Here is a 17,299-nt window from a genome sequence, read left to right as displayed (position 1 = left end):
TCCTCTGTACTTTGCATTTTTGACGCTTGAGTAAATACAATTCATTTTCTTTTCATCTCATACTGATCTGTTTGCTGTGAGTGAGTGAAAATAGAAGTGAAGTTAGGAATTCATACCTGAATCCCTAACATGGAGCTTGTTCTATTCTTTGTTCGAGAAAAAGTGCCAAGCAAACAACTAACATTGGTTCATGTTCCTGCTTCAGCTCAGTATGTTGACATTCTCACAAAATATCTCACCTACAAATTTAACTTATGAGATCCAAGCTTACAATATGACTGCTCCACCTTGCTTCGGCCTCACCTACCATGAGCTTTGGGGGCAGATGTATTAGAGTGGTCTTACACCACAAGTGGAATGTAATATTTTCTTTTCTGTTTAGTTAGTTACTATCTCTAGTTTGTAAGTAACATTTTCTGTTTTCTTACGGTTAGTTAATTAGAATGCTATCTCTTTGAGTTTTCTTACAATTAGTTGGTTAGGTGCTATCAACTATATGTAGAGCATGTTCTATTTTTGTAACAGATTGATTGATTCTTATTGTATAATCAAACATAGTTTCGTTCTGCCAGAATTTTGTGATTTTACCCTTCTTCTGTTTCCTTTATTTTTTATGACTAAATAAATACCATTTCAGTTGGTGTTGGGTGGGCCATTTGTTCCTCATATTGAGCGCATTATTCGAGATAAAGCAGCAACCATGGAATCAACTGTTGTGTCAGCATATGATACTAGAAATAGGTTTACTGTGAAAAGTTGCAGCATACTCAATGGAAGGCCTTGTCAAATTTGTGATATAGTGATACAAGTTGGGCAAGACTTGAAGATGGTATGCACTTTTGTTCTTTAGCTTTAAATCTATTTAAACAATGCAGTGTACGGGGACATATCTCAGGTGTGGCTGCTTTAGAAGATCTGTGGGCATTGATTGCTTAGGGTGCATATTGTAGAGACATGCTTTGCATGTTGGTTAACATTTTTTAAACATGACACACAAGCATGATATATTGGTTTGGTTTGCAATAAAACCTCGCATTGGAATAGTAGTTGACAAGAATTTGATTTTCAAATACAAAAATAGGGATTCTAAAAGTATAACCTAATTTAAACACACTTGATTTTGAACTGTAATTGTAGTACTGTACATTATCATTATTTCCCACTCTGCAAGATCACTGTGATTCTTTTGCCTCCACATGTTTGCTATATTGCTTTCTATCTCATGGTATATCCTCATATGCTGTACAAAAAATCTGAATGTTTAAAGAAATTTTGCACCACATTTTCCCCCTACTTCAGTATGTAATTTAAGCAGGTTTTCAGTTTTCTTTTTCTTCATATTGATCATGGAAAAGTTTTATTCGCAACTTATGAATATATCTATTAATGTAGTCTTGTGAGTTACATGATGTGAAGTTGAAAATGCTTGGAGATCACCAACTTCAAAATGCAGCTACTGCAACTTGTGTGGCTCTTTGTCTTCGTAATTTAGGTATAATTTTTCTACCTTTTCCCTGGCCCCTCTCTACACGTGTGGCTTTTCTTTGTTGAATTTGAAGAGTTTATGTAGGGAAGAAGAAAGAAGATAATAGATGTTAAAATGAAATGTTGTTTTATGATTATTTCTTTTTGTATGTACCCCACTTTAGGGTTATGGTTAAGGCTTTGTTTTGTAACTTACATACACACATATACACACACATACACACATCAATACAAGCATATTAGTGTAGGTTGATCTCTTAGAAAAACAAGAAGCAAAATGTGGTGGCAATATCTAGTGCAGAAGCGTAGTATAGAGCAATGACTTCTGACTCTTGTGAGCAAATTTGGCTCAAACAATTGCCTAAGGAACTTATATTTGGGGAAGTTACACATATAACTCACATACACACACATCAATACAAGCATATTAGTGTAGGTTGATCTCCTAGAAAAACAAGAAGCAAAATGTGGTGCCAATATCTAGTGCAGAAACAGAGTATAGAGCAGTGACTTCTGACTCTTGTGAGCAAATTTGGCTCAAACAAATGCCTAAAGAACTTATATTTGGGGACTTGCACATATGACTCTCATTTGTGATAACCAAACTGCTCTTTGTATTGTCTCAAATCTAATATTTCATTAGAGGACCAAACATGTTGAGATAGATTGCCACATTATCTGAAAAAGGATTTTATCAAGAGACATTACCGCAGTTTGTTAATTCCAATGATCAATTCATAAACATTTTCACCAAACCATTTATATATGTACCTTGGAGCATATGATTTATATGGCCCTTTACGGGGTTTTAGATATATTATTATTTTTTATGTGGGCGTGTGGGCTCAGCCCTAAATAATGCTTTGTATGACATGTAAATATGTTCCTCAACTGTGCTCATAGACATTAGAGGATTGTATAGTATGAATAATTACCATTTCTCTCTACACCAAGATAAAAAAGATATAATATTTTTTCATCTTTTCTAACACTTCATCTCAAGCAAAAGCTTACTAAGTATGCTTTTGCGTGTGTTCAGACCTGGATCTCTGCAGTGTTGCTGGCTTTCTGTAAAAGCATCCAAAAGGATTTGGCACATAAGCTACATGCAAGATCCACGGTCATCTTTAAGGTGCCTATAAAAGGGCAACTCAGTAAATTCTAGTCCTGATTAAATATAGATACAGATCATAAATATAAAAGAAGAATAAATCCTAAAAGATCATCTAGGATACTCTGAAATATGAAGTAAATATCATCAAATATTTCCAACATTTTCTAAAACTTTTTATATTTAAATTGAGCATAGTTCTGAGGGTACTTGAAACTCAGATGTGTGTATTCATCACATAAATAAGTGTTTGTGGTAAACCCGTGAACTAAATATTCTATTAAACCTTTTGCATTTGTTCAGACATCGCATCAAGGTTTTTGCATGTTTTAGTTTAGTTATTTATAGTTTTTCCCTGTGAGAAAGCAAATCAAAGAATTTGCATTGTTTTATAGTTTTTATTGGTTATATGACCTTGACTTTCTCCTCGTTTATTGGATGATTAGGATGGAGTATTTCTGATGAATCTATTAGGTCTGGTTTAGAGCATACACACCTCCTTGGAAGGAGTCAATTTCTATCATCTGAAGAAGCAGAGGTATTAGGACTTACTGGAGCAACAGTATTACTTGATGGAGGTTTAGTGCTCTGACTTTTCTTTTATTACCATGATATTAACTGGGGAAAATCCCGTCTTAAAAAAATTTGGCTTCACTTGTTCTGGAAAATTTTCTAGAAATCATTTGAAATTTTGAGAAAGAAAAAATTGTTAAATATCGATAATTCTGGACTGGACACATCTTTAACATATCATGCGGTTCTGATTGAATCTTTATGCTTTATTACAATTTTTTATTTGCATTGTGGGAAGAGCTCCGAAATCTCTGGCTCATTGCCTCAAATACTTGAGAACAAAGTTGTGATGTTGTGCTGGTATATGCTGTAGCTCATACCAAAGAATCCGCCAAAGCTCTGATGAATACAATCAAGACAGCATTTCCCAAGGCTCGATTGGTTTTTGTTGTTGCAATGGCAAGTGACAAAGACCATGTGGGTTTTGCTCAAGAGATTCTCTCAGGTAAAATTGTTAATTCGATATTTAATTCAATTAAAATATCATGATAAATATAATTTGATAAAGTGGGATCAAAAGAAAGTGAAAGCCAGCTATTAGAAAGTTTATTGATTTAACGAGGGCATTGAATTTCAAGTTGGTTTTGTTCCTTCAGACCACTAAACTTTTCTGCAAGTTCATAATGCCATTTTCACTAAATGATTTGACCCAATAACCAAGAGGTTTCTTGGACATATCGTTTATTTCTATTGCTGCTCATTGATGACGTTTTAAGTTGTTGATATGGAATCTTGGATAATATTCTGAATGTTTTTAATTCTTCTAAAATAAGAGTTTCATATATTAAATCAAGATTGTGATGAATTACTTGCATGCAGGTAAAAATTCATGAAATGCATAAAATTCACTTTATTGCTTCTCCAATTTGTGATTTTATTCCTGTATTTTCTCTTCAATTGTAGCCTTTGCTTCACAAGTGCTAAATTAAACAAATGGTACATGTGTTTAAAGCCTGCAATAGCTAGTGCGAGACTACAGATCTAAATATGCTATGGTATTTGTTTAGGTGGGCATGTGGAGACTGTCCTTTTGACAGAAGCTGCTATTGCTGGAGGTGTAACTAGAACAACACCAGCATCTTTATTGAAAGATTCTTGGATTAAAGCTTCTGATGAGCTTGGCATTGAGATATTGCATGATGGAATGGCAGAATATGATGAATTAATAAATGAATCTGAGAGCAATTTGGGTGATGGTATGACCATATTGTCTACCGAGTCATCTTTAAAGAGTTGTTTGAGAACTGCAAATAAGATTCTAACCAGAAGAGGGGAAGAGGAGAAGGGTGTTATTGTCTTCACTGGATCTCTGCATATTGCAGCTTCTGTCTTAGCCTCTCTTGCTGGTTAATGGGTTTTATAGTGAAGCTACTGCAGCAGACTATTTAGATGTGATTGTGTTTCGAATGTAATTTTCTCAACATTTATAGTGTAAATTTACATTTGGGTTTTAGTTATGATAAATTAGACAACGTCTAATTAAAAATGATATATTTTCTCTAAATAGAAAATTATTTAAAGTCATCCTTATTTTGACAAAGTGAAATTTAGTTGTAATGTATAAAAGTTACTAAATAATAATGATAGAGTAAGGAAAACATTTTAACACTGCACCTCAAACATTTTTTAAAATTTCTTTTTTAACCTTACTAAATATTTTTTTAACTTTTTCTCTTTTTTATTAAAGTAACATGTACCCCTTTAACTCTGTATCCTTTTGATAAAAAAATTTAAAATTTTATTTCTTATTTATTATTTAATAACTATTTAATTTAATTTAAAAATCTAATATCATTTAATATATTTTTATATTTTAATAATTATTAAAATATAATTTGTATTATTATAATAGTTATATTAAGAAAATTAAAATTAAAATAAAAGTAATAATATAAAATCTGATTTAATACATATAAATATATTAAATCTTATTAAAATATTAAATTAATGAAATTGAATTTCAAAATTTTTAGATTTCTTAATTACTATTATTTTATTTTAATTTTTTTAATATTACTATTATAATAATATAAAATATATATTAATAATTATTTAAATATAAAATATATTAAATAATATTAAAATTTTAAATTAATTTAAATAGTTATTAAATTATAAATAAAAACAAAGTTTTAAAAACTTTTTTCTTAATCGGAGTTGGATATCCGAACCGATACCAATATCCGATGAGTGATTTTTTTTTTTAAATTTTATTTTTTATTTAAAATTTAATAATAATTTAATATTTTAATATAATTTAATATATTTTATTAAATGAGATTTTCATTTCTGTCGTTAATTGTATAGTATATTTTAAGATTGAAAAGACAAGAAATATATGAATGAACAATTTTAGACTAGTTGTTAATTTATTTGGTGTAATTTGATTTTTGATTTCAAGTATCTACAATTTTATGCTTTAATATCAACTCAAAATGATTGCATGCATGCCATGGACACCTTAATTTGAGAAATAGACTTCGGATAAAATATATTTATTTTAGTTTATAATTGTTTTATAGAACATTATTGAAACTCACTCAAACATATATTTTGAATCTCGTTTTACAAAATTTTAATTAAATTGACTTGATGCTTTCTCACCATCATTCAATGACAAATATAAGTTTTATTTTTATAATGACTATCTTTGAAAAGTTATAAAACAACTAACAATTTAAAAATTGTGTACGTGAAACCTTAGAAAATAGTGTTTTAGAAGTGCTGTTAAAATAGTGAGACTCGATTATTTTAATATTAAACGATTTTATTATAAATAGTTTTGTTATAAACAAGTTTTATTATTTTAAAGCATACTATATCTCTAAAAACCATTTTTCTAGAGTTCTATGCTTTCCTCTAAGAGTTCTTGATCTCAAGTAATCTATTTGACAATCAAGAGGTGCCTAGATGACCACGACGTCAATGCCTTCAAATTCAACCGATCAGTTTGTTGTTTAGAGCAAGTAAATTTTCATCCATTTTTTTGATCCTTGATCATGCAAAGAAATCTGGTTGCATGTGTCAAGTGGTTTCTTCCTTTAATTCTTAACTTAATTTAGGTTCTAAGGTTTGTCTTCAATTGTCAATCGGTGATTCGTAGGTTGTTCTAAAGGTTTCTTGCGGTGGAAGCAAATGTCGGGGTTTTCTTGAACTGTGTCAGCTTTATTGAGGTAGGGGAAGCTAGATTTAATTTGAATTATAATTTGGTAGTGTATGCATGATGAATTTGTGAATATTGAGTTGGTTGAACTAAATTTGGTTTTAAGATGTATGTGAAGTGTAATTTGAATGTGGTAGTGTGCAAATTGATGATCTGCGTAATTAAACATGATTGAATGTTGTTTGATATGTAATTGGCGGTGTGATATGTTAGAAATCTGTTATGAGGGTGTTTAGTTTGAGATTGAAGTGATCTATACTTATTTTAAGTCATTTTTTAGGAAGTGGGGTAGTGAAAATGAGAGTTAGAGGTTAGATGCTCAATTGGTCTGTTGGAGCAGCTTTGGTAAGTCAAATGTGACTTTCTTGAGCCTTAAAATTGGTCTAAAATGTATCAAAAGTTGTAGATTGGATTTTGGGATTGAGGGTGGCAAGGTTTTGAAGTAGGAAATTGTCTATAAACACTTCGGATTGAGGGTGGCAAGGTTTTGGAATAGTTAGTTAAGTCTAATTAGGTATATAACACAATCTAGGAAGGTCAAAAGTTGGGAAAAATAGTTAGAATTGGTAAAAGTGGTTTAAGTTGCATAATTCTGTAGAATTCATGCTGCAAAATTATGCAGTTTCGTTGAGCGAATGGATTCGCACAACGAGTAGTCATGGCAAGATTGCTCTCTGTCTGAGCATTCGCACAATGAGAAGGTTCGTTGTGTGAATGATTGTGGGGTTGTCTCTCTGTTTGATGATTCGCATTGTGCTGAGCGCTTGTTGTGGTCTGGGATCACTGCCAAATTTATTCGAATAGCGACAGGGTGCGCTCTGCGAGTGTTTGGGTGGTTTGGTCCACTGTCTGGTGGGTTTCGCTTAGCCAGTGATGTTGTTGAGCGCGAGTTTAAGATCTGGTACCACTGGGAGTTTATTCGCACAACGAGATGGGTCGCTGTGCGAGAAAACTCTGAATTCGCTATGCGAGAGTGTGCGCTGAGCGAATGGTCCAGGTTTTAGTTCATTATTTTCTTCTTTGCCTTAATTTGATTTAAATGAAGTGTTGGGTACATTATGAAGTATGTTTGAGTGTGTCTTACAATATATGATTGATTATTGTCATGAGTATGTTTCCAAGTCAAGGTATGTGATTTCTAAGTGGGGAAAGTAAGTTCCAAAGTGAGATCTCTTGGTGAGACTCAAGTAAATTTAGAATGATTGTAAGGAGCTCAGTCTTGGGGGTTATCCTAAAACTCCAATGGGGTTTCATTCTCACGTAGAGAGGATTGATCCATGTCGTGAGGAGTAACAAGAGGTCTTAGTCTTAGAGGCTTCCAGTATTCTCCAAGACCCGGAACAGACTAACCTCGTGAGTGTGGTAGGGTGAAACTTATTGGCAATGACTTTACAAAGCAGTAGAGACCACCATGAGTGTACAACCCACATGGCTTAGCAATCATTCTAAGTCTGGACAGTCAAATCTAGGTCATAACATGTTTAGGATGTTTGAAGTTATCTATCTCATATGTATGAATTGAGTGTGCTTGTAAATTATGTTAATGTATAACTTTTTTTTTATATCTAACTTATCCTTGCTTTTGTGTTTGTGTGTCTGTTTCTCTTTTACGATGATCACCTTGATGATGTGAGCTTAGAGATACAGTTTTTTCAATTGACTCAGCGGGGAGGTCTGAAATAAAGTTTATAGTGTAAGTTTTACTTTTATTCTTCAGGTGAAGAATTTTATTCTAAATAAAAATCTGTACTTCTATTCTATCCTTATTAATGTAAGGTTCATTTTAGTAGTTTTATATTACTAAATTGGGACATTAAAGTATATAGACATTATTACACTTATATATTAAAAATAAAAAAATGTCAGATAACATAGAGAAGTATTTATTTCACCCAAATAAAATGAGTTAAACAATCCCAAGATAGATTAATGTTATAATATTTTATGTTCATCCAATAATTTCCAAGCATTTTAATAATAATACCAATAAAAAAATTAGGCAATTCCTAATTGAAAATGACGTTTCATTATATATTGAAGAGAGGTTACCCAGATAAACCCATACTATTATGAGGTGGTTTAACTCCATTTTTATTTGGATATTGAAATTTCATTTATTTCATTGAAAAATAAAAGAATGTTGGATAATAGAGAGATAATCTTACTTATCCAAATAAAACTGGAATTATGAAATCCCATATCAGATTGCTAACATGTGGAATTAAATTGTTCTAATCATTTTTAAAATATATGGAAAAGTGCACCAATCATATATTACAAGAATTTTTTGATCACATCTTTAATTATGATAAATTAGACAACATGTAATTAAAAATTATATATTTTTTCCAAATAAAAAATGATTTAAAGTCATCCTTATTTTGAGGTAAAGAAAAAGCAAACTAAAGCCCACGGTATTGTCTTTCTCCAGTTTAAAAGTGCCAAGTTGCCCCCTCTCTCTTCTACACACAAATAAACAAAATAAATAAATAATGTGTAAAATATGTTTTTAGTTCTTTTGGATAATTTTGGTTTTAGTCTGTCTTTCAAATTAAAGTACAATTTGGTCCTTTAAATTTAGAAAACTTTGATTTTAATCTTTTTATTTTTATCAAATTCTTTTAACTTTAGTTACTGTTCCAAATATGTTTTGTTATAACATTTAGATTGTTCACACTCTTTCATAATAAATAAAAGTAAAAGATTTGATAAAAAAAATTAAAATCAGAATTTTCTAAAATTAAGAGACTAAATGATAGAAATTAAAACCCAAATCATTCGAAAATATTTATACTGAAAACATATTTAAGGCATAAATAATTATTTACCCGCTAGTTCACTATAAATATTTCAGTGCCTACGCGTGTTTTTCACGGGAATCGAAAAAAATGCAGAGTCTGCAAGAAAAGGCTTCCGAATGGAGTGGGGTTGCCATAGACGACGCTTTTTCCATCGATGACACCAACCTCTTTAACAAGCTCGGCCTTCAAACCTTCATTAACCTCTCCACCAATTTCTACAACAGGTGCTTCCTTTTCTTCAATTAATCATGTTCAATGTAACAGATAAGGCTATTTTAGAGTATACCTGACTTGAATTAGGTTTTTAAAGTTCAATTAGGTTAGTATCTATCAAGTAGTGTATATCTTACTAAGATTTATTGTTTGTTGGTTTTATTTCTTATCTTACAATCTATTTATCTATTAATATCTAGTTTTAGGCTCAAGATATGTGTCTCATTGTGAGAATGTTCACTTTTTAACAAACCGTGTTTTATTCAGTTTTTGAATGATGTATTTTTTGTCGGGTTTTGACTTGGGACAGGGTATACGCCGATGAGGAAGAGTGGTTTCGTTCAATATTCGCTAATTCTAAGAAAGAAGACGCTATTCAAAACCAATACGAGTTCTTCGTGCAACGAATGGGTGGACCTCCTCTCTTTTCCCAAAGAAGAGGTATTCTTTTGCTTTCTAGGAACCTATCATTTGCTGCTGATTCCAATATAACTTCAGTTATATTTGTACCTGCAATGTTGAATTATTATTATTCTTGTAAAATGAACTGAATTATCGAGTTTGGTTCGTACGTTACTTGGAAAAAAATGCATTTGATTTGATTATTTGAAATCTACTGACTCATGTAGCCAGCTGGTAGAACAGTTTTCAGTAGACTTTGAAAAAATTGTTAACTCATTATTTCCCTTTACTGAAGATGGTCTCTCTTAGAATATTTGATGGTGTTCCGATAGAACGTTATAAGGTTAACAATTTTTGTTAAACTAGATTCTCTTACTATCTTAGAAGTAGACTTTAAGTACTCCTTGAAATTAGTTTGTATGTAACTTCAGTTTTGCATCTATTCATATACTATAATTTGATCCATGAGGAAATGGTTGAAGCCCAAATGGAGGATGGGTTACGTGGTTATTATGCGCAAGGGAGAACATAAAGTAGGGAATGCTTAATGAGATTCTCATTTTATCCTTCTTCTCCGAGCTCTTTTGAATTATAATTTCTCTAACACCTGTTCCAAGGGGATCTTGTATTCTTCATGAAGGGCCTCCCAATACGCTACAACCATTAAATTGTTTCCTCACTTTCACATCATGTCATCAAGATTAATTGAGAACAATCTCTCTTGAAGTACGGGTCTCCACACTCGTAACACTTTAGACCTCCTTCATTAGTCTACTGCGACTTGTCATATGGATTCTTCTGTGATTTCCCTTTAGAAGACCCTCCCTCTTCTGTTATAACCACACAACTTGGATCCAACTCCAGTTGCTCTACAGTTTTGGCTTTCTCTACTAGAGATGGAAAATCCCAAAATAATGGCTAATGTTATCCAGCAGCAAGCAACTGCTGGACCCCAAGATCAGCCTAACTTAGGCGAGTATATGAGACACAGTCCCGCTAAGTTTACTAGGAAGGATACTCCAAACAAGGTTGATTCCTGGATCTAAGAGATAGAGAAGATCTTTAGGGCCATCTCTTGTCTTGAAGAAAGGAAGTTGGGGTTCACATGCTACCTTTTGAATGAAGAAGTTGAGTACTGGTGGGTTGGCAAACAACAAATGATGGAAGCTCAAAGAGAGAATGCAAATTAGGAAAATCTCAAAGAGAGGTTCTTGGAGAATTATTGTCTCAAAAACGATAAATTTGAAAGGGATGCAGAGTTCATAACCTTGCAACAAGGAAGAATCTCCGTGCACGTCTACAATGTTAGGTTTGATTATCTAGCAAGATGTTAGGAATTAAAGAGTATAAGAAAAGAGAAAAAGAATAGAAAAATAAGGAAGAATACTAAATTGTTGAGCGGTTAAGGGGGGCGGGACAGGTGTCTATATAAGACGAGCTCTTTTATTGTTTTCGGTAGACAATTAGTATCTTGTGTGTGTAGACCGGTCCTATACCTGGTGAAGGAGGTTAAGCTCCTGTTTTCTCTTTGTATTCTTGATTCTTTGATGTGAATACAATAAAATTCTTTACCCAAATTCTTGTTTGCGATTATTGAAGTGTGTGAGAGAGGAAGATAGTTAGGATTCTTAGCCAGGTTCCTAACAAAGTGGTCCGACCTGCTGGATCTCCTTAGGAGAGGACTACTAGATCAAGAAGGGATCAAGAAGCTGCCGAATTACTGTATGGGTGAGAACGAAAACGATGGAAGGAAGAATGAGCGTAGTCGAGGGACGATTGGAGCACATTGAGATGGCCGTAGACGGGTTGAAGGCGGAATCAACGGCGAATTGTCAAGAATCTATTGCGATGCGCAAAGACATCCAAGAACTGATGCAGATGATGGGTGCGCACACCAAACACGCCGATGAGAACTCCGATAGAAGCCAGGGTTCTGTCAACGGCAATCGGAGGGACCGACGCGATGATGCAGAGGGCGAGAGAGATGGGGAGCGATCAGAGAACCTACCCAATTGGAGGCGAAGGGTTATTTGATGTCATAATTAAATCTTTTGTTGAGGTTCTCCTACCTAATATAATAGACTAACCTTTTTTGTTGGACTCTCCGCTTAAATCCTAGCAACTAATTTCCTAACTGGTATTTAGGAATGTAATTGGATATTTTTTATGTTCAACAGCTTGATATGATCCCATTAGTGAGAGAAAAACGCATATAGTTTTAATGTAACTTCTGTATTGGATCGTCATCCAACCAATCATGGTGTTGTTTTGTTGTATGTCTCGTTCTTTCCAACAATACATGTTTTCGAAGACCAGGACAGGAAACCAAATCAATCAGGAATGAAGCTAATCTAGATGAGTTTTAGCCATCTTGTTAAGTGAACTGAGGTGAGATTGTTGAAATAAGTTTCTATGTCATGTCCATTTTCATTTTAATCCATCTATCCTATCCATGTTCTTAGCCTAACTATCTAAGTGGCGTGGCTAAATCTTGTGTTTTCCACTGAAAGACTTTTGGAATTTATAATTGATTAAGTTGGAAGTCTCACATTGACTAGAGAAATGACTAATACACAATATATAAGTGGACACAAATTTCACTTTATTCACGTTGTAAAGTTGAGTTAGACTTAAAATTCATTTCTTATCATAATATCAAAGTCATGAGTTAGAGTTTAAGTAGAATTTGTTGTTTATTAGGTCTATTATTCTACTTGTTGTTGGATCACTATCGTATTAATAATTAATTTTATGTTAGAAATGTATATGTGTTGTCATGAGAAGGTGTGTTAAAAGTCTATCGTCACTAAAAATAAGGTCAATTCATATATAAGGCTATATACTTTCTGCACTAATCTTGGGGAAGAGTGAAATGGATTCTTCGACTTACCTAGCAACTCTGCAGTCTGAAAATTGAACCTTGGTTTCTCTTGATATTTGGCAGGACATCCCGCTCTAATTGGTCGACATCGCCCATTTCCTGTAACGCATCAAGCTGCAGAGAGATGGTTACATCACATGCAACAAGCATTAGACAGTACTCCAGATATAGATGGTGACTCAAAGACCAAAATGATGAACTTTTTCAGGTTTATGTTCTGAACCAAAGTCCCACTTCCTGACAAATGATTATCCTTGCTAACGTATTATTTTTCAGGCACACTGCATATTTTTTGGTCGCTGGAGATGAGCTAAAGAATCAAAACCAACAGATTCCCTGCAAACATGCAGCCAAAAGAGATGATTCATAAATCTTTATTTCAATTTCCTTTTTATTTATTGCCTTTTTGCCAAAACTTTGTGTAAAAAATAGTTGAAGCATTGTCCAAGCGTTGGGGAGATGAAAAGGATGTCATGTTACACGCTTGCCAACTCAAGTAAGACGAGGTTCATGATTGTTAGCTTAGAATCGATAGTGCACTGAGAAAATACAAAAAACAGTATTGAATTGCCTTTAAGTTGTACTCACTAAACTCTGGCAGGTCTAATCCTTAGAAGTTATATGATTTTTTCCTTGAATTTATTCTGTTATAATTTTTGCTTTTCAAATTTGAGTTTTTGATTGGTTGCTATAATTTTTTTCAAAACTGAATTGGATCAGTTTGGTGACCCTGTTAGCTATTAGAAAAAGAACTGGTATTTTTCATGGTCAAAAGCTGATATAAATTCTTAAAAGTTGATCCAGAATCGGTTTGTACAAATATTTCTTGATGTTCTAAAACGTCACTTCAAAGACTTTTACATAAATTAAAGCACAATTTTATCAGTATTATTATGTTAATGTCTTAATATTATATTATTTTAGTGTTAAGTTTAGTTTTAGGCAAAAATGTTTTTCATCCTTTAAAATTATAAATTATTATTTTTATTCTTAATTCTTAATATTTTATGGCAATTATTGGTTTTAAAGGAAAAGGGTATGGAAAATCTTTAAGTACATATTATGCTGACATAACTTTCCAACAGCGTTCTGTTTCTTCACTTATTCAGCCTGAGAAAGCTGATTTATATAACTTTCATATTTTACACTAATTAAATATTTATAATATAATTTAGGAACAAAATATAATTTTTTATAATAAATTGAAAACGAAAAAACATATTTAACAAAAGAAATTGTGAACGATTGATTGATATAATAAATTTATAAAATTTGTAAAATGATAAAATTATTCTCATTGTCACAAATTGATTTTAGTCAAATATTTATAAAATGATACAATATTCTTACAAAACTTCTTACAATAATAATAATAATAATTTTACGATTTAATCTCTCACATGTAAAAGTATATTAATATTATTTAATTCCTAAATGTGATAATTTAATAGTAAAATAATTCTTACTTAACCTTCAAATTTTTCTAGTAGTAAATCTTACGAAACAAATCACAAAACTAACAAAAGAAATATTATGGGACTTTCTACCATTCCTAATGCTACATTCAAAAATAAACTAGTTTATTTGCCAACAGTATATATATAAATATAGGAAAATGTTTGTTTAACACCCATATACAAATTTGACACCGTTCAGGTGTCAAATTTCTATTGGGTTTTATGTTTTAATTGGAAAATGGTTTTTTAATATATTGAGGAGGGTAGAATAGGAATTATGAGATATATGGAATATGAGTTTTCATTTGGCGGTTTCATTTTGGTGTCTTTCACTTTGCTTTTGAACGTTCTCTTTCACTTTCTTTTTGTTTCCATTCCCGCACCTTCATCATCCTTTGCTATCTCCATTGCTGTGTTGGTGTTATCCGAACCGAAAAAAGGGAGTCTTTCGCAAGATAAGGTGTAGTTCTGGTATCCCCTTTTTGGGCGTGTTGGGTTTCGGCTTGGGTTTCTTGTGAGTTTCGTCATTTCGACTCGGTCTCACATTTTGTGGTTTCTATTTCTGTATCATTTCGGCTTGCATTGTCTCATTTTTGTCTTCCACTTAACTTAGGGTTTAATTTATTTTTTTTTAACCCTAAGCAAGTATTGATATTTGGCCTCTTACATGTTTTCATTTGTGTTCAGTTGCAATGGCTTCCGGAATCCCAAAGGTAAGTTCAAGTTTTGGTCTTTTATTTAGTTAGTTGCAATTTTGTTTTGTTAATAATAACAATGGTTTCGTTATTTTTTGTAGTGAAGGGTCCGTACTTCTATGGATTCATCATATATCATTGAAATGAATCGTTTGCTGAGAAAAGACCATGTTCAACGAATTGCTATGACACCATTTAGGTGGTGTGTGTACCTACGTGAGGATGTGGACGTAAACTGCGAGTTATTGAAGGTTATGGTATGTAGGTGGGTCGGGCATGATGTTAGCTTTAGGTTGAGTCATCAATTGGTTCCATTTACANTTTTAGATGTTTTCATGACCACANGTTTAGGTATAGGGGGTTTAGAAATACCGTTTGATGAATGTATAGAAGGTTTGGTTGGACAAATGTTTAACAAAAAAAGCACATCTTTGAAAGACTTGGTTGACGTGTTTAATGTGATTGTTTTAGACAAAAACACAGACATTGACGTTGTTTGTAGGTTGTATATATTTGTTTGTTTGGTTGTCTTTTTCTTTCCTAGGAAGTCTAAGATAGTTGCTAACATGCCATCAAAAGTCTTAGATGACCTAGATAGTCTCTGTTTATATGATTGGGCTACCGGTGTACATAAACACCTTGTTGATAGTTCGAATAAAGGCATGAAAAAAATAATGGCTGGACGAACCCGTAGTTCACTGAGTCTAAGTGGCAATGTTGCGGTATTGCAGGTGAAATTCGTTGTAGTTGTTGAAGTGAATTCTATGAATTTTCTACATTTTGATATATGTGTTACTGAAAAATTTCATCCTATTGTAGGCTTGGGCGGTGGAGAGATTTTCCTTGGATGGTAATTGAATTCATAGGGATTTCCCTCGTATGTTGCGTTGGTTCCACTATAAGGCACGGTCATATGAAAATATTGATAATATTTTTCGGACTAGAGAAGTAAGTATTTGATGTAAGTTTTGTATAAATATTGATGATTTGAATGTACTGTTTAATTTGTTTGCATGTCTTGTAGTTTAAGTTGAAGTGGTATGTTGGCGAGCGTGTGCATGACATGCCCGACATCAAAGTTGCTTTTCAGCTTTTTGATGGAGGGATAAGTGTAGCGCAATTGACAAAACGGTGTAGAGTTGAGGAAGGTGATGATGATAGCTCCGATGATGGAACCTTTGAAGTAAACCTTGAGGAGATATTGAAGAAGAATAATGAAGAAATGATGGTGTTGACTTCAAGGCTAGTTGTTTTTAAGAATAAGGTATTTAAAATTCGTGAAATTCCAATTGTGAATGAAGAAGGTGTTGGAGGAGTTGATGAAGAACCTTTAGGTGGAGGTAATGAAGAACCTTTAGGTGGAGTTAATGAAGAAGCGTTCAATGAAGAATCGTTCAATGAAGAAGCCTTCAATGAAGAAGCCGTCAATGAAGAAGCCTTCAATGAAGAAGCCTTCAATGAAGAAGCCTTCAATGAAGAAGCCTTCAATGAAGAACCTATGGCTGAAGTTGAACAACAAGTTCAAAACATTGTTGAAATTGTTGAATATGAAGAACCAGAGGCACCGCAACCAATGGCAATTGTACCTCTACGTGCAGTTGCTGGTGATCCAAGGCCTAACGTCAATGCTGACCAACTGTACATCGCCGTTGGCGTAAGGGATAGACCGTAGAGGTAAGTAATGATAATTTTGTATAATGTATTGTTTTGGGAATAGTTTTTTACTCAAAAGTACATTTGTTTTTAATCAGGTTCGTATGTGAAATAATTGGGCAGACATTGAGCACATCTATTCATACCTTAGCTCCTTACAAATACGTTGATAACATGGTAAGTGTTTTATGTCCTTAGTTGATTTATATTGTGATTATAATTTGGAATCAATGATGAATTTTGAATGTGTAGTTGGTGCTATTTGCAACCACAATATTTATGCACTTTGAGAAAAGGAGGACGGGGGTTGTGAAGAGGATCATTTTTAGTTCCTTATATGCGGTAACCTATTCGGTTTGAATGTGTTCATTTAAGTTCCTTTTGACTTTGTATGTGTTAGTCATTTAGGATTGATGTATTTCATCGTATTCGCAGGACCTTGTAATCAATGATTATAAGAAAATGGCAAAAACCGTCATGTGTTTACTGATCATAATTACAGCAGCTGTTTGTGTGCGGGACACTTTAGCCTTGTAGACATTCCAACAGCTGACTTTGTAAGTGAGGTTTATTTTTTTACTTTATATGTGGTGGTGTGTGACATATAGCAATTGTTGATGTGTTCACTTTGTTTTTGTTGGTTTGTAGCTGTTTCTTCCTTTTTGCCATATTGTTCATTGATGGTGCTATGTTGTAAAACTTAGCACATTGGAAATATATATTATTGATTCTATGGCGAAGGGCATAAGAGACGGCAGAAGGATTGACATTGCTGTGGTATGTGTGAGCCCATTTGAATATTGTTATTGAGTTCCATGTAATAATGTATTGCTAACGTCTAATTCTTATTTTGACTTCGTAGGCC

The 17,299-nt window shown here is 32.9% G+C and overlaps 2 protein-coding genes across 2 annotated transcripts in view; both read left to right on the top strand.

Moving 5' to 3' along the window:
• The window catches only part of LOC106765120 (dihydrofolate synthetase), a 15,658-nt gene extending 10,951 nt beyond the window's left edge, over positions 1 to 4,707 (top strand). Inside the window, exons 7-11 of the mRNA XM_014649625.2 lie at positions 638 to 829; positions 1,393 to 1,492; positions 3,043 to 3,174; positions 3,483 to 3,614; positions 4,177 to 4,707. Coding sequence (XP_014505111.1) covers positions 638 to 829; positions 1,393 to 1,492; positions 3,043 to 3,174; positions 3,483 to 3,614; positions 4,177 to 4,520 — 900 coding nt within the window. The 3' untranslated portion in view covers positions 4,521 to 4,707. The remainder of the gene's footprint in view (positions 1 to 637; positions 830 to 1,392; positions 1,493 to 3,042; positions 3,175 to 3,482; positions 3,615 to 4,176) is intronic.
• A 4,474-nt stretch (positions 4,708 to 9,181) lies between these two features.
• Positions 9,182 to 13,270, top strand: LOC106764192 (two-on-two hemoglobin-3). The gene is made up of 4 exons (XM_014648431.2): positions 9,182 to 9,357; positions 9,657 to 9,787; positions 12,693 to 12,837; positions 12,906 to 13,270. The coding sequence occupies exons 1-4, from the start codon at positions 9,221 to 9,223 to the stop codon at positions 12,997 to 12,999; spliced, it is 507 nt and encodes a 168-aa protein (XP_014503917.1). The 5' UTR covers positions 9,182 to 9,220; the 3' UTR covers positions 13,000 to 13,270.
• The last annotated feature ends 4,029 nt before the right edge of the window (positions 13,271 to 17,299 follow it).

The sequence above is a fragment of the Vigna radiata genome, chromosome 6, assembly GCF_000741045.1.
Source record: "Vigna radiata var. radiata cultivar VC1973A chromosome 6, Vradiata_ver6, whole genome shotgun sequence".
NCBI lineage: Eukaryota > Viridiplantae > Streptophyta > Magnoliopsida > Fabales > Fabaceae > Vigna > Vigna radiata.
This window is presented reverse-complemented; position numbering and strand designations above follow the sequence as displayed.

Excerpts from the sequence above, each read along its gene's own strand:
- LOC106764192 (XM_014648431.2), top strand. The coding sequence starts at position 9,221 with ATGCAGAGTCTGCAAGAAAAGGCTTCCGAATGGAGTGGGGTTGCCATA. Across the intron at positions 9,788-12,692 it reads TCTCTTTTCCCAAAGAAGAG|GACATCCCGCTCTAATTGGT; the intron begins GTATTCTTTTGC and ends GATATTTGGCAG. Across the intron at positions 12,838-12,905 it reads AAAATGATGAACTTTTTCAG|GCACACTGCATATTTTTTGG; the intron begins GTTTATGTTCTG and ends ATTATTTTTCAG.